The 22,748-nt window shown below is 35.2% G+C and overlaps 2 protein-coding genes across 4 annotated transcripts in view; one reads left to right on the top strand and one right to left on the bottom strand.

Moving 5' to 3' along the window:
* The window catches only part of LOC110454647 (centrosomal protein of 170 kDa-like), a 109,973-nt gene extending 89,754 nt beyond the window's left edge, over window positions 1-20,219 (bottom strand). The window contains exon 1 of one of the 3 annotated variants that reach the window (XM_021504280.1): window positions 20,083-20,219. In XM_021504280.1, coding sequence (XP_021359955.1) covers window positions 20,083-20,091 — 9 coding nt within the window. In that variant the 5' untranslated portion in view covers window positions 20,092-20,219. Of the gene's footprint in view, window positions 1-13,632; window positions 14,028-20,082 lie in introns of those variants that run through there. The other 2 variants (XM_021504275.1, XM_021504281.1) reach the window with 2 other exon arrangements.
* A 1,849-nt stretch (window positions 20,220-22,068) lies between these two features.
* The window catches only part of LOC110454649 (apoptosis regulatory protein Siva-like), a 6,170-nt gene continuing 5,490 nt past the window's right edge, over window positions 22,069-22,748 (top strand). Inside the window, exon 1 of the mRNA XM_021504284.1 lies at window positions 22,069-22,274. Coding sequence (XP_021359959.1) covers window positions 22,157-22,274 — 118 coding nt within the window. The 5' untranslated portion in view covers window positions 22,069-22,156. The remainder of the gene's footprint in view (window positions 22,275-22,748) is intronic.

The following is a 22,748-nucleotide window of genomic DNA, read 5'->3' as shown; positions in this document are numbered from 1 at the left end:
TTTGTATAATTTAGACTCCAGGCATCTGTGTTAGGAATGCAAGGGACAGACTTCCAGATTGATATCACATAAGGGTGCAACATAAGGTGTAGTTGTTAATGTGCTTATCAGTTTATCCAAAAGAATGAAATTTTCAGAACTTGCACCAGTAAGGTATACATACAGCAATACAAAAGAAATTTTATCTGAATCCTAGTTAGCAAGCTAATAACGGATTGGTTGTAATGAGTATCATATCTGAATCCCAGTTAGCAAGCTAACAACGGATTGGTTGTAATGAGTATCATATCTGAATCCCAGTTAGCAAGCTAATAACGGATTGGTTGTAATGAGTATCATATCTGAATCCCAGTTAGCAAGCTAATAACGGATTGGTTGTAATGAGTATCATATCTGAATCCCAGTTAGCAAGCTAATAACGGATTGGTTGTAATGAGTATCATATCTGAATCCCAGTTAGCAAGCTAATAACGGATTGGTTGTAATGAGTATCATATCTGAATCCCAGTTAGCAAGCTAATAACGGATTGGTTGTAATGAGTATCATATCTGAATCCCAGTTAGCAAGCTAATAACGGATTGGTTGTAATGAGTATCATATCTGAATCCCAGTTAGCAAGCTAATAACGGATTGGTTGTAATGAGTATCATATCTGAATCCCAGTTAGCAAGCTAATAACGGATTGGTTGTAATGAGTATCATATCTGAATCCCAGTTAGCAAGCTAATAACGGATTGGTTGTAATGAGTATCATATCTGAATCCCAGTTAGCAAGCTAATAACGGATTGGTTGTAATGAGTATCATATCTGAATCCCAGTTAGCAAGCTAATAACGGATTGGTTGTAATGAGTATCATATCTGAATCCCAGTTAGCAAGCTAATAACGGATTGGTTGTAATGAGTATCATATCTGAATCCCAGTTAGCAAGCTAATAACGGATTGGTTGTAATGAGTATCATATCTGAATCCCAGTTAGCAAGCTAATAACGGATTGGTTGTAATGAGTATCATATCTGAATCCCAGTTAGCAAGCTAATAACGGATTGGTTGTAATGAGTATCATATCTGAATCCCAGTTAGCAAGCTAATAACGGATTGGTTGTAATGAGTATCATATCTGAATCCCAGTTAGCAAGCTAATAACGGATTGGTTGTTATTCCACACTTTGCCATCCCATGATGTACATGAATACCGAATCTGGTTACTGAAATAGTACAAAAAATATGCCCCAGACAGACTATTTCAAAGAAGGTTGAGGTCAAAGGTTAAAGCATATAGGTCCCAGTGACCTACTTCTTGTACTTACTCCATACTCTGCCATCTCATGATGACATGAATACCAAATCTGGTTACTTTAGGTGAAATAATATAGATGATATGCCAAAGATAATCTTTTTTAAAGATTGAGGTCAAAAGTCAAAGCATAGGTCACAGTGACCTATTTCTTGTAATCCACACTCCACCATCCCAAGATGTACATGCATAACAAATCCTCCAGGAGGAGGGGGACTAATAAAATAAGGAGCATATTTCAAATCAGTTGTAATAATATAACAACCATATCTGAATCTTTGCTAATAATCAATTTGTGATAAAATGTAAGAAATCTGGACAGTAAAGCAATCTTCCATAAATATTACTTATTATAACACAGTTTATGATATCCTAGCCCTGATGTGTTAGTAATAAGGCACCACAAATATCAAGTGGACGTCAATTATCCCTGTCATGTTTTGACATTTTACGGTTGCGGCAAATCAATATATATCTAATAAACCAAAAGTTATACAATGTTTACACCTTTTAGAAAGAAATACTGAGGTATCACTAACATATAATATACAACCTACAGAACCAAAACATATCATAGTGTAGCATCGACATCCAGTTACGGGTATCTGCTTGGGTATCTGCTTAACGACTGTGAATATGTTACATGGATCATTTCATCAACGTGTCCCTTAAGATAGCTAAACCCTGGAATAATTTCATTTTACGTGTAAAAGTCCATTGGTATTGATGTTATGACTTTTTAAAGCGTACAAATTGATTGGACAGTCACAGCACACTGGGAATGTGGGCTCTATAACAAGTTATATGTGAGAACCAAACACGGCATGAAATTGAAGGTCACCTCATGCCCATCGGCCAGGTGTAGCAGAAGTCCTTTGATAATCATGTAAAGACATAAAGGTTCAAGTGAGAAGCAAGCGAATTATCCTGTTAAGATCTGACACAAATATTCAAAATTCCACCATTGACATTCGTTATACAAACTGTTTGTGTAGAGGACACAACACCACTGGGAGTCGATCAACTATGGACATTATGTCACACACTAAATGTCTGGTTAGCTTGATAAAAAGTCTAACAACTACACATAGAAAATGACCCCAAAAACTATGTCTGGTTAGATTTACATATTGTCTATCAACTACATCTAGAGTACATGAACATCATATATCTGGTAAGCTTGATATCAACCACGTCACTATGGTATATCAACTACCTATACAGTACACTATGTATGTATGGTTAGCTTGATATAATAGAGTCTATCACTATATATACAGTACATCATATGATATGTCTTGTTAGCTTGATATAGAATCTATCAACTACATATACAGTACATTGTACACTATGCCTAGTTTAGGTTAATAAAGAATCTATCAACTATATATATATAGTACATCATATAATATGTCTTGTTAGCTTGATATAGAGTCTATCAACTATACATACAGTACATCATATAATATGTCTGGCTAGCTTGATATAGAGTCTATCAACTATATACACAGTACATCATATAATATATCTTGTTAGCTTGATATAGTCTATCAACTTTATATACAGTACATCATATGATATGTCTCGTTAGCTTGATATAGAGTCTATCAACTACATATACAGTACATCATATAATATGTCTTGTTAGCTTGATATAGAGTCTATCAACTACATATACAATACATCATATGATATGTCTCGTTAGCTTGATATAGAGCCTATCACTATATATACAGTACATCATATGATATTTCTTGTAAGCTTGATATAGAGTCTATCAACTATATATACAGTACATCATTTAATATGTCTGACTAGCTTCATAAAGTGTGTATTACCATGAAACTTCACATACATTATGACATCATGTATACACTCACTGTCTACCAGGTCGTTTCTGTAAATCTCTTCAGTTTTGAATAGAATAGTTTATGTATTGTGAGTATATTCATTAGCATAAATACATTTCATTTATAATTATGATAATATTTGATAAGCATCCTGTCAACTGCATATTAAAGTGTTCATGAATAGTTGAATACACTTTTACAATACAGTGATTGCATGACAGTAGAACAGTTGCTTGTCCCACATGTTTGACTGTATTGTACCTAACAGTTATTAAACGTGTTTAAGGTCGAATGAGTGTATTGATAAACGGAAATAGGAAGTACATCCCTAGTTGAAAATCCAATATAGGGAGACAGCATCACAATTTCCGCATATTCTAATGTTTAATCTTAAACTGATGCATATTGTATGTTTATTATTGACAGAACAGTGTGCTCTCTCAATATTAAAGTATTTCAAGGCAATCCAGGCATTAATTCAGTTGTTTTTTATCAATGAGTCACATGTGTCCATTTTTCTGTACTTTTTTTCCGGCTACCTACATTTTGTATTTCACTACTGTGAAGTTTTTCAAGAAAGATAACTCTTACATGCAATTACTATGTGTATATGGTTTTATTATAAAATGTCAATTTTTAATCGTTTATAGATAATTTATTTTACACAATTTCAGCATTATTAAATTGATGTACATTTATTCAATACTTATCTATGGCAGTATCATTTTTATTGACATTATTTTGCAAACAAGAGGCCCAGAGGGCCTGTATCGCTCACCTGGAAATGTTAGTAAAATTAAAGTTGGAATAGCTAGATGTTGCTGGTAGTGAACATGTATTACATGGTTAGTTAGGGGTTATATTTATATGCAATTGGACAAAATCCTGTCATTCCTACAGGAAAAAAAGGATTTGCTATGTTTCCCCTATTGGGCCCACCCCTTTGCCCCAAGGGGTTCAGACACACCTTTGATACAAAATCAGGTCGCCTTTACCCAATGATGCTTTAGACCAAAAGAGGACAAAATCCTGTTATTCCTCCAGAAGAAGAATTTTCAAGAATTTGCTAAATTACCTCTATTGGGCCCCACCTCTCAGGCCCCAGGAGGGTCAGACACACCATTTACACAAAACTGATTTCCCTTCCCCATAGGATGCTACTGTTCAAATTTGGTCAAAATATCTTCATCCTAACGGAAGAAAAAAGGATATTAAAGCTATTCCTCTATATCCCTTATTTGGCCCTGCCTCCAGGAGGGTCACAGACACCATTTATACAAAATTGGTTCCCCTTCACCGAAGGATACTTCATAACGAATTTGGACAAAATCCTGTCATTTCTACAGAAAGACAAGGATTTTGAAGAATTTGCTATGTTTTCCCTATTGGGCCCGCCCCTCTGCCCCCAGGGGGGCCACACCTGAAGACCAAGATGCAAGGATGCTCCAGACTTTGGACAAAATAGTGTCATTTCTACGGAAGGACAAGGATTTTGAAGAATTTGCTATGTTTTCCCTATTGGGCCCGCCCCTCTGCCCCCAGGGGGGCCACACCTGAAGACCAAGATGCAAGGATGCTCCAGACTTTGGACAAAATAGTGTCATTTCTACGGAAGGACAAGGATTTTGAAGAATTTGCTATGTTTTCCCTATTGGGCCCGCCCCTCTGCCCCCAGGGGGGCCACACCTGAAGACCAAGATGCAAGGATGCTCCAGACTTTGGACAAAATTGTGTCATTTCTACAGAAGGACAAGGATTTTGAAGAATTTGCTATGTTTTCCCTATTGGGCCCGCCCCTCTGCCCCCAGGGGGGCCACACCTGAAGACCAAGATGCAAGGATGCTCCAGACTTTGGACAAAATCCTGTCATTTCTACAGAAGGACAAGGATTTTGAAGAATTTGCTATGTTTTCCCTATTGGGCCCGCCCCTCTGCCCCCAGGGGGGCCACACCTGAAGACCAAGATGCAAGGATGCTCCAGACTTTGGACAAAATTGTGTCATTTCTACAGAAGGACAAGGATTTTGAAGAATTTGCTATGTTTTCCCTATTGGGCCCGCCCCTCTGCCCCCAGGGGGGCCACACCTGAAGACCAAGATGCAAGGATGCTCCAGACTTTGGACAAAATTGTGTCATTTCTACAGAAGGACAAGGATTTTGAAGAATTTGCTATGTTTTCCCTATTGGGCCCGCCCCTCTGCCCCCCAGGGGGGCCACACCAAGACCAAGATGCAAGGATGCTCCAGACTAATTTAGGATAAAATACCTTAATCCCTATGGAAGAAGAATGATTTTAAAGGTTTTACCTCTATTTCCCTTATTCGGCCCCGCCCCACTGCCCCCAAGGGGGCTACAACCACCGTTTATACAACACATTAACAGTGTCCATTTGCCATCTGCACAGTTTCACGACGCAGCAGTCCAGCAGTTTAAAAAAAATGCTTGGATAATCTTTAATCAAAATATAAGCTCAAACAATGTTTTGTATAAAATCTGCCTATTTATTCAAGTAAATGTTGAATTATGACTAATTTTGCTATACATATAGTTAACAGCATTGTTTTTGGCCAAAGGACCTGACCCGCACACATCATCATCATCAATCTTTATTTCCCCCCCCTCGATATTGAGATAAATTGTACATAAACATATAATGTAAACATTGAAACACATGATAAATATATACACATTTTTACAATAACAGTAGACACTGAGGAAAACAATTTCCTTGGTCCAGTTCAGTGAATATAAATCTCAGGTGAACATTCACACAAACACACACACACATGCACGCATGCACAAACACACACACGCATCATCACACATTCGTGCATACTTCCTTGCACATACACACACACCAATCATCAGACTTGCACACACACATCATCACACACACTCACATGTACACTTCCTCACAGATACACGCTGTCACACACACACACACTTAAGCACACACACCTCACAAACACATGTACACATCCTCGCACACACTCGAACGCACCCTTCCTCACACACGCACGCACGCACGCACATATCACTGTTATTTGCTACCACCAATATTCAGCTAGTATTTACACATACTAATTAATTAATAATTAGTGTAGGATAATAGCCAAATAGGCTTTCTCAGACCATACGATTTCGAATGATTATCATATGTCATCAAAGTTCAATATATGTTATATTACTTTATATATTATTGGTAAGAAAACACAATTGTTGTTCAGCAAATAGATGAGTAGCAGTGCCTTCTCAGTTATTGCTATAATATATGTGCATAGCTTCCCTGATGAAGGCTGCACACTTAAGTCTGAAATCGTCTCTGGTGGGGTGGTCTGGCAAGTCTGGGACTAGGGACTCATGACCCTCACACAAGTATCATACTTTATTTAATGTTTATTAGTGATGTACATTTATGGTTTATCAGTGATACTTTTTTCTCAGTATCCTTCAATTATCTAATGTTATTTAAAACAAATCAAAATATTTGTTGTAAGTTTTTATTTGTTTTGAAAGAAAGTTCAAATGAATGCCCTTTTCTTAGATAACGTAGACTAGTGCCAACTTCATAAAGTTTTGTCCATGGTTAGTAAAATAAAAGATGTGCATGAGATGCTTGATAATGCTGAAGAACCTAACCCTTCAAGTCAGATGAATTAAAAATTCATGTGAAAATAAAGTAGTAATTCTCATTTGAATAAAATGTGAAATATAAGCTGTAAAATATATAACTAAGCTAGCCATACTTAGAGTACAATACATATACATCTGGGCCACTTGAAGGTGACATTCAGCAGGGATCAGAGATAAACTTGATGGAAGTCATTCCAAGGGTACAGTGTAGCAGACAACCTGGCAGCTTTTATCAGATACAGAAATAGGCCACTGTGATCATGAATGATAACTACCGTAACATTTTGTCTGTTATTATCAAACTGTCCGCTAGTTTTGATTATACAGGGCATGTCAGTGAATGTGTAGCTATGATATTAGGCAAACTTACAGTGACTTGTAATATTATTATATTGTCACAAACACCACAGCTTAGTGTACAACAAAATGTCGTGTTCAGCCTATCTCTAAGTGTCCTGAATCCTTGCTTACAGACTTTTACATTTTTAAAATTATTTTCTATGAAATTGTTATTTTTTTGTCCCTACAATATTATAACCAGTATTAAGTTCTTTTCAAAATGATTTATCAAACTAGAAAATGTTTTTAATATAAATATCTGCCCATGCTCCTGCTTTTATGAATGGAACTAAAATGCAAAGTCTAACCAAATCAGTGAAGTGGACAATAAAGGTCACAGTGACCTACATGTCATATCTTATGATGGTGTAGCACTCCAAAGGAATTATCTGCATGTAAGGTTTGATGACTAATAAGATTACCAATATCATAGAAAAGGAGCTAAACACAATGTGTAACCACGCACAAATGAAGCTAAATACAAAGTTACTCAAAGTTAACTAAGTGAACACCAGGTAGGTCACAGTGACCTATATGTCACTGTATGGTGAAGAACAAAGTTTGATGATTGTGAACTTACACTATCAGAGTGTGGGTCAAGCAGAAAATGTCGGTCACAGCGACCTACATGTCATATGAGGATGTAGAACTCCTTGAGAACTATATGTATGTAAACTTTTATGACTTGTAATTTCAGAGAAATGGAGCTAAACTTAAAGTCAAACCACAAAAATGGAACTAAACTTGAAGTCAAACCACAAAAATGGAGCTAAATCCGAAGCATAACCTGAGTCAGTGAAGCAGAAAATATAGGTCACAGTGACTGTATGTGACATGATGGTGCAGTGTTCATCAAGATGTATCTGTATATGAACTTTGACTTCTATGGGACTTCTGTATATGTACAGATAGGCAGATGAAACAGAAAAGGCCAACACTTAAAAGTCCTTCCATGATTGTGGTGGGGGATAAGAAGAACTTTCTACTATAGACATAGAATGACATTTCTAACCACATGTATTCCAATAGGTTTGTTTGATTTTGTCAAATTTATAAGTCGGTCTTTGTAAACATCAACAAATAAAATGATGTCAAAGTTATTATAATCAATCCATATTCAATAAATATTGAATGATCCATCCCACTGAATCATGTTTAGCATAACTAATAGATTAATACAGTACACAGAAACTATTGATGGCTGGAGACATTTATCATCAGTAGACATAACTAATAGATTAATACAGTACACAGAAACTATTGATGGCTGGAGACATTTATCATCAGCAGATATAACTAATAGATTAATACAGTACACAGAAACTATTGATGGCTGGAGACATTTATCGTCAGTAGACATAACTAATAGATTAATACAGTGCACAGAAACTATTGATGGCTGGAGACATTTATCATCAGGAGACATAACTAATAGATTAATACAGTACATGAAAACTATTGATGGCTGGAGACATTTATCAACAGTAGACATAGGTAATAGATTAATACAGTACACGGAAACTATTGACGGCTGGAGACATTTATCATCAGTAGACATATAGCTAATAGATTAATACAGTACACAGAACCTATTGATGGCTGGAGACATTTATCATCAGGAGACATAACTAATAGATTAATACAGTACATGAAAACTATTGATGGCTGGAGACATTTATAAAAAGTAGACATAGCTAATAGATTAATACAGTACGCAGAAACTATTGATGGCTGGAGACATTTATCAACAGTAGACATAGGTAATAGATTAATACAGTACACGGAAACTAGTGATGGCTGGAGACATTTATCATCAGTAGACCTAGCTAATAGATTAATACAGTACACAGAACCTATTGATGGCTGGAGAAATTTATCATCAGTAGACATAGCTAATAGATTCATACAGTACACGGAAACTATTGATGGCTGGAGAAATTTATCATCAGTAGACATAGCTAATAGATTAATACAGTACGCAGAAACTATTGATGGCTGGAGACATTTATAAAAAGTAGACATAGCTAATAGATTAATACAGTACGCAGAAACTATTGATGGCTGGAGACATTTACCATCAGTAGACATAGCTAATAGATTAATACAGAACACAGAAACTATTGATGGTTGGAGACATTTATCATCAGTAGACATAACTAATGGATTAATACAGTACACGGAAACTATTGATGGTTGGAGACATTTATCATCAGGAGACATAACTAATAGATTAATACAGTACATGAAAACTATTGATGGCTGGAGACATTTATAAAAAGTAGACATAGCTAATAGATTAATACAGTACGCAGAAACTACTGATGGCTGGAGACATTTATCATCAGTAGACCTAGCTAATAGATTAATACAGTACACAGAACCTATTGATGGCTGGAGAAATTTATCATCAGTAGACATAGCTATTAGATTAATACAGTACACGGAAACTATTGCTGGCTGGAGACATTTATCATCAGTAGACATATAGCTAATAGATTAATACAGTACACAGAAACTAGTGATGGCTGGAGACATTTATCATCAGTAGACATAGATAATAGATTAATATAGTACACAGAAACTGTTGATGGCTGGAGACATTTATCATCAGTACACAAAGCTAATAGATTAATTCAGTACACAAAAACTATTGATGGCTGGAGACATTTATCAACAGTAGACATAGGTAATAGATTAATACAGTACACGGAAACTATTGACGGCTGGAGACATTTATCATCAGTAGACATAGCTAATGGATTAATACAGTACACGGAAACTATTGATGGTTGGAGACATTTATCATCAGTAGACAAAACTAATAGATTAATACAGTACACAGAAACTATTGGTGGCTGGAGACATTTATCATCAGTAGACATATAGCTAATAGATTAATACAGTACACAGAACCTATTGATGGCTGGAGAAATTTATCATCAGTAGACATAGCTAATAGATTCATACAGTACACGGAAACTATTGATGGCTGGCGACATTTATCATCAGTAGACATAACTAATGGATTAATACAGTACACGGAAACTATTGATGGCTGGCGACATTTATCATCAGTAGACATAACTAATCACTAATAGATTAATACAGTCCACAGAAACTATTGATGGCTGGAGACATTTATCAACAGTAGACATAGGTAATAGATTAATACAGTACACGGAAACTATTGATGGCTGGAGAAATTTATCATCAGTAGACATAGCTAATAGATTAATACAGTACGCGGAAGCTATTGATGGCTGGAGACATTTATCATCACTAGACATAACTAATAGATTAATACAGTACATGAAAACTATTGATGGCTGGAGACATTTATCATCATTAGACATAGCTAATAGATTAATACAGTACACGGAAACTATCGATGGCTGGAGACATTTATCATCAGTAGACCTAGCTAATAGATTAATACAGTACACAGAATCTATTGATGGCTGGAGACATTTATCATCATTAGACATAGCTAATAGATTAATACAGTACGCAGAAACTATTGATGGCTGGAGACATTTATCAACAGTAGACATAGGTAATAGATTAATACAGTACACGGAAACTATCGATGGCTGGAGACATTTATCATCAGTAGACCTAGCTAATAGATTAATACAGTACACAGAAACTATTGGTGGCTGGAGACATTTATCATCAGTAGACATAGCTAATGGATTAATACAGTACACGGAAACCATTGATGGTTGGAGACATTTATCATCAGTAGACATAGCTAATGGATTAATACAGTACACGGAAACTATTGATGGCTGGCGACATTTATCATCAGTAGACATAACTAATCACTAATAGATTAATACAGTCCACAGAAACTATTGATGGCTGGAGACATTTATCATCAGTAGACAAAGCTAATAGATTAATTCAGTACACAGAAACTATTGATGGCTGGAGACATTTATCATCAGTAGACATAGCTAATAGATTAATACAGTACACGGAAACTATTGATGGTTGGAGACATTTATCATCAGTAGACATAGCTAATGGATTATTACAGTACACAGAAACTATTGATGGCTGGAGACATTTATCCTCAGTAGACATAACTAATAACTAATAGATTAATACAGGACACAGAAACTATTGATGGCTGGAGACACTTATCATCAGTAGACATAACTAATATATTAATACAGTACACAGAAACTATGGATGGCTGGAGACATTTATCCTCAGTAGACATAACTAATAACTAATAGATTAATACACGGAAACTGTTGATGGCTGGAGACCTTTATCATCAGTAGACATAACTAATGGATTAATACAGTACACGGAAACTATTGATGGCTGGAGACACTTATCATCAGTAGACATAGCTAATAGATTAAAACAGTACACGGAAACTATTGATGGTTGGAGACATTTATCATCAGTAGACATAACTAATAGATTAATACACGGAAACTGTTGATGGCTGGAGACATTTATCATCAGTAGACATAAAGTCATTGTATGCATGTCTGAGGTTCCTAGGAATTTTACAGCTTTATAGCATTTATGTTATATTCTATATTGCTACTGTATAAATTGAGTCTAACACATTAACAATAGTAGGATATCTCATTAGAAGTAGAATATGAACCAACACATTCTGCATAACCAATTATATTTTCTTCTCAAATAGGATTGAGGCCAAGATCACTCACCTGATTTAAAATTGTCTTAATCTTGAGGGTGAATATTAGAAGTCCCTTTTTTTAGTCCTCAAAGTCCTTAAATTTTAACAAAACTGAATAACTCAACACAGGCTGATGTAAAAAAAATAAAAAAAAATCAAAGTATGAAATTTATTCTTTCAAATGTTGAACTTTACCCCTTAGCATGACCTCCTATTTAAGGGCCCAAAATCCAAGCTCTGAATAAACTTAAGGACATTGTGATCATATGATATTTTGTTTTAGGTCTCAACCAGGTTGAACCAGATTCTAAAACCAGTATACCAATAATGACTTATGTTGAACTTTGATCCCTTTGTGAGGCCCTATTAACTAGGATATTTACTTGTAAAGCTCTAGCATTTCAAACTGAACAAATCTTAATCTGCATGTCTGGTCCATGCTATCCTTATGGAAGAATTAAACCTCTCATGGTTACCTTACTGAAACAAATACTTTTGGGGAGTCTTTCATTAACAAGCTGATTGACGGACAGAAAGGCGACCGTCAAATAGTGAAGGCAACAGCTCACAAGATCAACAACTAGTAGCTACAAGTAAATGAGAAGTTAACAAAACATGGTACTGGACTCCAAGCATGAATGTTTTGGTGCATATACACAGAAACATGTACAGTGGATTGCCGGAGTTTTATGACCCTGGTGACATTGCCAAACATGTGTATGCACTCTAACTTGACCCTGACAGATACTGACATTGATCAGGTGTTCCAATTTCAGAATTGCGGTAATACATCAAAACTACCTGTAAAACCAACAAACACTTTCTTTTATCTCAAAGAAGTATTTTTCCCAGAAATATTTCTTGTTTTTAATATGTGACCAGTTCATTGTTTCCATGTTTGAACAGATTGAGGCTTTATCAATCATCGTGTATTGCTTTCTATAGTTCATACCAGTCTTCAAAAGTGACATTTATAGAGGACTCTATCATACGATCGCTCAGTTATTGAACTCAGAGGGCAACACTACTTATTGTTTTCCATTTTTTTCTATTTTAAATGACCATATTCTCAATGTCAGTTACATGAAAAAATTCCTACAGAGGACCTTTTCAATTTGTGTACCAGGTAAAGGCTGATTGATTCCTTCCACGTGATATCTTATAACCCCAGCTGGTCATTTTACAACACTTTTATTGCCAAATGTTTTTACCAGTTTGCAAAATGGTTAATTGCTCTGACCACAGGCTTTCACAGATTTAATGATATTTGTATGTATATGGAAGGTGTTTTACCATCTAAATCTTTAAGTCCATTTTATTATGTTTAGATCTGGTAGGAATATGTATCGGGAATGCATTAAACAGATGAAAGGAAGTCATTGATAGTTCAATATATTTATATATGTATCTGAATAATTCCTTTCAGAATTTATCATGAAGTTGGTGTATACATGAATTATACACCACAAGTAATAGTCTGATGCAAATTTGACGTGATTCACCACTAGCCAACTCACTAAGCCTGCTTTTATAATAAGATATTATCTCAGTGTCTAATAAATTTCACTGGATTGAATATTAAATGGAGAAAAACTATATGTGAGCATGTATTTTATATTTCAATAATAATTTTGGTTTTTGAATAGATACCTGTAGATCATAATGTAAGTTGTTTAGTTGTTGTATGAATGATATGTTTTATAATTGCTGTAAATGCCCACAGGACAATCGTTTATGATCAGAGTTATACATTGATGTATTATTGAACTGTCTAATGCCTCCAGTTAGACATTTTCATTCAGATTGAAGAAAACATCAGCTCATTCTCTCAGTATTACAACACACTTACCTTTTTCGCTGGAGGTTCAATTTCATTTATCCAACATTTCCTGTTAATCCACAGTTTAGAGCTAGTTTTAAATCCATATTTCTTCTGTAACTTTGTAATTAACAGATATGCCTTGGATAAATTAACAGCCATATTTTATGCTCCAATGAGCAGATATGGCAAACAACTCCTGTCATCTGTCAACTGACTAGATCCCAAAATAATCATATGCACATAATATGTTTCATCTACTTGAGTGCAGAAGCTCAGTGTGTCTCAGGTGTGTCATACGATCACTAAGGTTACAGTAGAGGTATATCCCTATCTGCCCAAATAAGGCATGAGGTCCAACGCCACGCCACCCTTGTACCCGATACATGCTACTGTACTACATATGGCTTGCGGGTAGACAGGACCATCAACTCCAGCTTTTCTTAATCCTGCTTTTGATATCACTATAAAAGCCTGATGTATATATGCCACTTGTTATGGTAATTAAATAAACGGTTTGACAAATATGTTTCCTCATGCATGACCTGTGATACGCTACACTTTAGCTCATAGACACACATTTTGTTTCAGAATTGGATTAAGATACAAGTTAATATTTTCTTAAAGTTCAATAATTCTACATGCTGTTAAATGTCTATTTACCGAGTAAACTTTGTTCGTAAACAGGAATCTCACATCAACTCAAAGCCAGTATTTGAAGTTAAGATACACCTTCAATATGGTACATGGTAGATCTGTGAGATTAATGTGTACTGGTGTGCTATACCTACTTTGACTTATTCATTAGACCCACCTTTGGTCTCTATTGTCGTTAAATTGGCTACCTAAGCCAGATATCTCCCAAATTACAGTTAGATCTAGCCACCATCAATATGTCACAGTAGAAGTGATAACTCAAACTGGACCTGGTAAGCATAGAAGGATTGATAAACAGGTAAAAGTATTGTCCAATAATGAAAACAAGAATCCCACTACATGTCAGTATCAGTGGAAGCATTAGACTTTCAGTGACCATTTATAGGACTAAGGGTTTATAGATACTGCTATCTGTGAATTAATTTGGAACACTTACAGCACTTACATAACCTTTCTTCTGTCTCATTTCAGTCCTTTAGTAGGACATTAATAACTTCCAATTGATTTAGTTCAAGTTTTCAAATACATTTAATCAATAGAGACTTTGATCTATGGTGAACTACAACCGATTGACTGTTATTCAGAATGCATGAGACTAGATCATTTTAGTTTTTCCTTGCTTATAAAGTTCTGCAATGTAAAGGAAGTTCATGTTTCATGCTATGCTAAGACAATATAGTACAATGTTTTCATCATACACAAGCCAATATGTATAGATAAACTTAACATTTTCTCAAAATATCAGTCTACATATTACTGACAAGAGATCCCAGTGGGATCTTGGCACCCACCATCAGAGTTCACAAGAATAAACCACAGAAGAAGGATCGTTTACCTCCGTTATCCAGAAACTTGGATCTTAATCTACATCAATGGGCACTTTAATTGGTATTCATTTTGTTTGCTTCATGACATTGTTACACAATGTTTGACAATGTTTGGGGGTTAAAAAGATAGTAATGTGATCTTGAAGACCATGACCTTTGACTGTGGCACTTACTTCACAATGTGATAAACCTCAACAATATAGTTTCATATAAACTTGTGATACAATGACCACAGTTGGGAGAACATGAAAGTTGATATCTGTGACCATCACCTTTGAGTTTGATTATGCACCAAAGTGATGTTGCACAATGACTTAAGTGGAACCTTTGTACAATCTGAGCAAGATCTGTTAAGTATGTTTTGAGGAAAACAGTGACAACAAAGATCATAAGGCATTTTAAAAAGCCCACCATGTCATGATCTTGGGCTGAAATCACAGAGATAATAGGTCTTCATAGTAAAATGTAGTCCTACCAGACATTTGGTACTGTTAATTTTGGAACACTTGAAATAGAACTATAAAGGAAACTTTATAGATGAACAGGAAATATATTTCTAGCACTGGTCAAAGCTAAACTTGGAGTCACACTATGAGCCTCAGTACCAATAACTAATAGCACCTTCTTACCAGCACAAAAAAAAACCCATTTAATCTTAATACACTGAGTGAAACCTCATAACAGGGTTTGTACAGGAAGGAATTTTAACATAAAAATCAAGTTTTTTGGACCTTTTAATACTTTTTTCAGTAAAAATAAGGCATAAAATCTACCCCCATTTGCAAATTGTCAAAAAGTCTCTAAACGCATCATATAAACCCTAAACATCCTGAAAATCTATCACTGGCCGTATTCTGAAAATTTCACAACACCACCAAATTTAATTAACAACCATATATAGTTTAATAACAACTTAAGACAAATTCATGGCTCATTTTGACCCTTTCAAGGCATTTTTGTTAAATTCATTGGCTATTAGGGCCTATTCATGAATTTTAGGGCTTTTTAAGGCTAGCCTTTTGTTTTCGGGCCTTTCCGAGGCGTGTACTAACCCTGTATAACCCTATTTCTCATTAAGGAAGTGTATGGCTGGTCACACAGACCACAGGAAAGTGAACACTGGTGACCTTAACTCGGACAGATAAAAAACTCAGGTGATAGCAACTAGGTTTTCAAAAGTAATTTTCAGAGCTGGTGTCATCAAATATTTGTCCACAGTGAAGGTCAAGGCTAGTGTCATCAAACATATGAACTCAGGAAAGATCAAGGCAAATAATTTCAAATATGTGTCCACAGGAAAGGTCAAGGTCAAATATGTATCCCCCTTCCACAAGGATGGTCAAGGCATTTAACTATAGACATATGGCCACAAGAAAGGTCAAGGCTGGTGTGACCTTTAGCCGCCATTGGACATCACCCTGTCATCAACAGCAGCGTTAGAAAGGAACTTGATCAGCTTGATTAAATCTCTCTACACCCAACTCATAACTTTGCTTCTGACTTTCCCACAGAAAGCTAGATACACTTATATGAGAATTTGTGAGGAGGGGCATCCAGAGCTGTTAAAAACACAAATCAGCCTCATTGATGAGTTCTGGCAGAGAAAACACAGAAAACTGGAAATTAATTAAGCTCAAATGGAGAAAAAAAAGTGCACTATACTTATTTCAAGAAATTATAACGAGTAGTCAAGAGGCCCAATGGGTCTGCATCGCTCACCTGGTATAAGTCTCACAATTGTTACCTTAAAAGTGATCTAAAATAGAGCTTCAGGCAAAATATCAGTATTTATGATTAAAATTAATTCAAATGAACCTGCTAAAAGATTTAAAAACATTTCACCCCTGTGACCTTGAAAGTCGAACAAGGTCGTTATGTTGAACAAATTTTATAGCCTTTCATCTCAGGATGCAACTTGCAAAATATCAACATTCTGGGACCTATGGTTCTTACGAAGAGGTCGCTTAAAGATTTTTAACAAATTTGACCCCTTTGACCTTGAATATAAGTCAAAGTCATTCACTTTAACAAACATAGTAGCCCTTGAACCCAGCATGCTATTGACTACATATCAACATTCTGGGCCTTTTGGTTATTAAGAAGAAGTCGTTTAAAGATTTTGATCATATTTGACACCTGTGACCTTGAATAAATGTCAAGGTCATTCATTTGAACACACTTGGTAGCCCTACATCCAATCATGTTACAGGCCAAAGATCATCATCCTGGGGCTTTTGGTTATTCAGAACAAGTTGTTTAAAGATTTTGAACATATTTGCTCCTTGTGACCTTGAATATGATTCAAGGTCATACATTTAAAGAAACTTGGTAGCCCTTCAAACTGGTATGCAACTGACTAAATATCAACATCCTGGGCCTTTTGGTTATGGCAGAAGATGTCATTTAAAGATTTTGAACATATTTGACACCTGTGACCTTGAATAAAAGTCAAGGTCGTTCATTTGAACAAACTTGGTAGCCCTTCACCCAAGCATGCTACTTGCCAAATATCATCTCACTGGGCATTTGGTTATTTAGAAGAAGTTGTTGAAAGGTCTTTTTAAACAATTGACCCCAGTGATCTTGAATATGAGTGAAGGTCATTCATTTGAACAATTTGATAGCCCTTCACCCCAGCATGCTACTGGCCAAATATCATCTCCCTGGGCATTTTGGTTATTTAGAAGAAGTTATTTAAAGTTTTTAACATATTTGGCCCCTGTGACCTTGAATATGAGTGAAGGTCATTCATTTGAACAAACTTGGTAGCCCTTCATCCAAGCATGCTACTGGCCAAATATCATCTCACTGGGCATTTGGTTATTTAGAAGAAGTTGTTGAAAGTTTTTAACATATTTGACCCCTGTGACCTTGGAAATGGGTGAAGGTCATTTATTTGAACAAACTTTGTAGTCCTTTATCCCAGTTTGCTTCTGGCCAAATATCATAATCCTAGGCCTTTTGGTTATTTAGAAGAAGTTGTTTAAAGTTTTTAACATATTTGACCCCTGTGACCTTGGAAATGGGTGAAGGTCATTTATTTGAACAAACTTTGTAGTCCTTTATCTCAGTTTGCTTCTGGACAAATATCATAACCCTAGGTCTTTTGGTTATTCAGAATAAGTTGTTTAAAGCAAAATATTGACGCCGGACGGACGGACGACACGCCACGGCAGAAAAAGGCAAGTTTCTGAATTTGCTTGGTTATTTCCCCAAAATTGTGGAAGCATATTAAGATAGGAAGATGAAAACTGAAAATCTCAAGGCAGATTACATCAAATAATTAGTATGTGTCCTCCGACTTCTCATGGAAAGTCAAAACTGATGATACTTCTGAAATCTTTTATCATATATTGTTTGGATAAAATTATTTTCTAAAATATATAAAATATATGTATAAAATATACAAGAGTATCTGTACATGAAGACTGATATATCTGTAAACATCAGAATATTAAGAAGAAATGTTGATAAAGAAATTGTACACTGCGTACCTTGTATCCCAACCAATTTAAATTGACATTTCACATCTCATATTCAACAAGATGTGCACATTAAATCATTACATCTGATATAATGGCCATCTTTTCGTTCACACATGATATCCATCCATAATTACACTTCACATCACACATCTATTTGACAAGATTGTTAATGCTTCACTCATTTTAACATTGTGAATTTTCACCTTGAAACTAATGATAATTTCAAGTCATTTTATTTACACAAAATGACTCTCCTTACCACATCCAAAATCACATTCTGTATAGGCTAAATGACAATTAAAACAGACAAACATTAAAAACTTTATAAATCTACAAGTTTATTAAAAATAAATAAAAAATAAACAGGTCAAAATCAGAGCTCAAGCATTCGGTCTGCTGCCTGTTAATGAAAACCTTTGAGGTATCCTCTAATATACACACAACATATATATTTTAACATTAAGAGGGTTTGCACCATTCAGTCTCAGTTATTTATTATGCTGATAAATAAAATTTATGCAGCAAAAAATGACACCACACTTAAGGATCAACTGTGTATATACCTAGGTTCCTGATCCATTAGGGACTGTCTGCAGGTAAACCTAATGTGTGAGAAGTTACAGCTACAATATACGTTGTACGTGTAAATAGGTTAAATTTAGTAATGATATAATTTATGGTTTAATATCTATGTGCAGACCTGTCAAAGCAAATAGAAAATAAATGAAAACGCATTTTCAATAGCAGCCTATAAATAAAAAGTGTGATTTAGAATGTTCTACTTATATATATATTAGAAAGATACTATTGCACATTGTATTGCATTGTAGCATAATGTTTGATTTTTTTTGGTCAATTTATTTTGCTTTTATTCTCTGAAAAACATCAAATAACACTATCCAGCAGTCATGTCAGTTGAAATGCTCAAGTCACTAACATGAAACCACATGTCCTTCATAGATTTCTTAGCGATTTAAAGCAAAAGTCACTGGACAAACAGATGATGGACAGATGCACAACCGATACCATGTGCCTTTAGATAAGGTGTTGAAAATAAATGGATAACAGCTATATCATGAATCAGTCATCTCATAATGACATCAATATAAAAAGTACAGCTAACGTGTACTGTTCCTTGTCCTTCTAGGTCAGACAGTTCCGTCAAAAAAAATCAATAAACACTAGTGTGGTATGTTTCCGAGTGCAACCATTGTTTATGTTGATGAAGGTTATGCCTGGCCAGATGTGGGGCAGTACATACCATGCAGATATTGCAAGTGGTCCCATATCATATGCTCCCATTGCAGGTGCAAACTGTACATAACATTGCACTTTGATAGTAAGTTCCTGCCAATAAACTCATGTTACGGAGTCAATAATATTAAATATAACAAAACATTGTTTATATTATCAACAACGAATTAAATTGCTTTATAACGGTGGAAAGGGCCAGATTTACCAAAACTTTTGAAAATTTAGCAGACGATGCTTCTGAAAATGAAAATTCTTACCGATGCCATTTTGTAGAGCAATTCTGTTACTGTTCGTAAGCATTCCAACGTCGTTTTTCATGTAGTATTCCCCACATTTCTAGAAATGTCACTGAGCCAACTATGGTGCATGCGTATGACAAAATAATAAACAAAACTGCATTTTTAATGCAGATCGACGGAAACCGGAAGAACTTTGAGGGTTAGGTGTAATATTCGGATAAAGTTGACGGCTGATGCTCTCTCCAAAGAGACCCAGGGTGTGTATTTCACCATCATTGCTTATCAAAAGAAAATTAACAATTATGTCGTTAAAAGAATATACAAAGAGTGATATCTAATTGCAATTAAGCGTAAAACATAAAAAAATACTTCATAATATCTATTGTCGAATGGATGATTAACAGTTAGGCCACGGATTTAGATAACAATCTAATTCCGTGGTTAGGCCTAACGTTATAGGCCTATACACTAGTGTTTCAGTCGTAACATAACGTCGTCATATCTCTTTTTTGTTCTACTTTAATGGTACCAGACTGGGACAGATATACATCATGCTAGATTGAGAATGGAAGAAGNCCCGCCCCGCTGTACCCCTCTTCTTTTACTCATTATTCAAATATCCCTTGAACTACGTTTAAGAGTAGTTACTGTTTTAAGTGTTTATATTTCTTTCCATAGCATTCAGTAACTATGCCATCATGCCTTAAATTAATGAGATAAATTCTCGGAAACGGATTTATTTCAACTTTTTCCAGATCCCATTCCTCTGTACTTTGTATGTTATGTGATGTAATGCAACTTAATTTGGAATGAAATAAAGTTTATATTAACTCACTCCGGAGTAATGTATTTATGACGCTAAGCTCTGCTATTATATTGTTTGATCTTTGCGAAGTTAACATAACTTTCAACAATATAAATGATTCCAGAGTGGATTATTTATCATTTATAGTAGTCTATTTACATTTAATACAATTCCATTTTTTTTCATCGGAATTTCCCTGGTCTATTAACTCCAAAATTAAACATACATGAAAGATATTTTTCTAAATAATTATCTGAAAATATATTAATACATTATTTTGTGTTGACCAGTTTTCAAGGCATGACCAAATTATTCAGATGAAATCGAATACGCAAAGCCATTTTGTAAACTTTGTCTCTCAAACTAATGACAGTGAAATTTTCTTTCCGAAAATAATTCGTCTATCTTGCAAATCACTGATTCAACGGAAAAAAGTTTAAAAATCAGTTTCAGAAAAATAGACTGAAGCACTTGATAAAGGAATTGCTATATATTGTTGCATTTATATGGACTACCAGAAAACCTTTGATACGGTTCTTCGTTTGCGTCTCATCAGTAAGCTACGGGGTCCACATTTTTTGTTATTTTCATCAATGAACTCTCTAACTCGGTGGATTCTGTAACTGTTTCCACAGCGGGCAATTTCAACACCAAGGTGGAACACTCTACCAGAATCTGTGATATCCGCCCCAAACACAAACTTTTAATTTGAACTTTAATCTAAATTTAACGGAACTTAATTCAAATTCTGTACTGGAATAAACTTACCTTAAGAATCCAAAATTAATTTCAGCGGCGCAATAATTGACTCCATGAAAATTCATTGAAAAAAGATAGAAATGCTTGACAACCTCGGAACTTGAATCATTTATTTTTAGGCAATGACGTTTGCATTTATTCCCCGTTTTTATACTTCTGTGCTGGTTATAAGACTACAGTACGGAATTTAGATTTATGTCCATGATAAGACAGACATTCTCAAATAATTTTGACTTTTGATATTCGTCTTTTATAAATAAAACTTTTGATTATATTTCTTTTGATGTCTCTGCGATTTATTGATGACAAGGAATTTGAAAGTAAGTCCATGTTAGTAGTGACAATTCATTGATTTGATACTTCTCTAAGCTGGTACCCTACAGTATTTATGATGCTTCAATCGAACTTCAATTGAAGGGAAACAACCCGTATTCATATTGCAGTCATGCGCACTGACACACAGGAAGTCAGCCTTACATTTCGCGCGAAACGGCGTGATCAAAACAAAAACATAGAACTAGAGTCAGCATGCCTAAAAGAAGGAACCCATTCGGTGACTGTTCTCCACTCCAGCTAAAAACACACGTTGGACAGAAGGAACTTAGTGATGGTGTTTCCGGTAAAGAAAAACTCAAAGCAGTTTACGGTAATTATAAGAAATGCCATTGCTCATAACGTATAGTCTTGTGTCTGTGATGCAGGTGCCCTTCCAAGTCCTTTGGCCTGTCGTCTCGCGATTGGACGGGCTGTTTGCATGGGTTACCTGACTTTTCATAGGTTATGTATGAACAGTATCAATAAGAAATGCGATGAATAATACTGATGAAATTCTATTAATTAATTCTTCACTTCTACCTGATAATCGACCTACTTCATCAGGTAACGGGTTGCTTCACCCCAAAACCCGTTCGCCCCAGGTTGTTTCGCCCTAAAAAAAGTATTTTTTCTATTAGTCATAAATATCATGTTATAAGTTAATAAACTTTACTTTCTCTTGAATCCAGATATAATATACGTATAATTAGGCCATAATAAATTAATTGCTAGATTCTCATCCAAATTCTTTTCAAAATTGGGGCGGGGGGGCGAATTTTATTTTTTATTTTTTATTTTTCCTAAA

Source organism: Mizuhopecten yessoensis, unplaced genomic scaffold (assembly GCF_002113885.1).
Source record: "Mizuhopecten yessoensis strain PY_sf001 unplaced genomic scaffold, ASM211388v2 scaffold7987, whole genome shotgun sequence".
Lineage (NCBI taxonomy): Eukaryota > Metazoa > Mollusca > Bivalvia > Pectinida > Pectinidae > Mizuhopecten > Mizuhopecten yessoensis.
The sequence above is the reverse complement of the archived record's forward strand: the minus strand, read 5'-3'. Positions and strand labels throughout refer to the sequence as shown.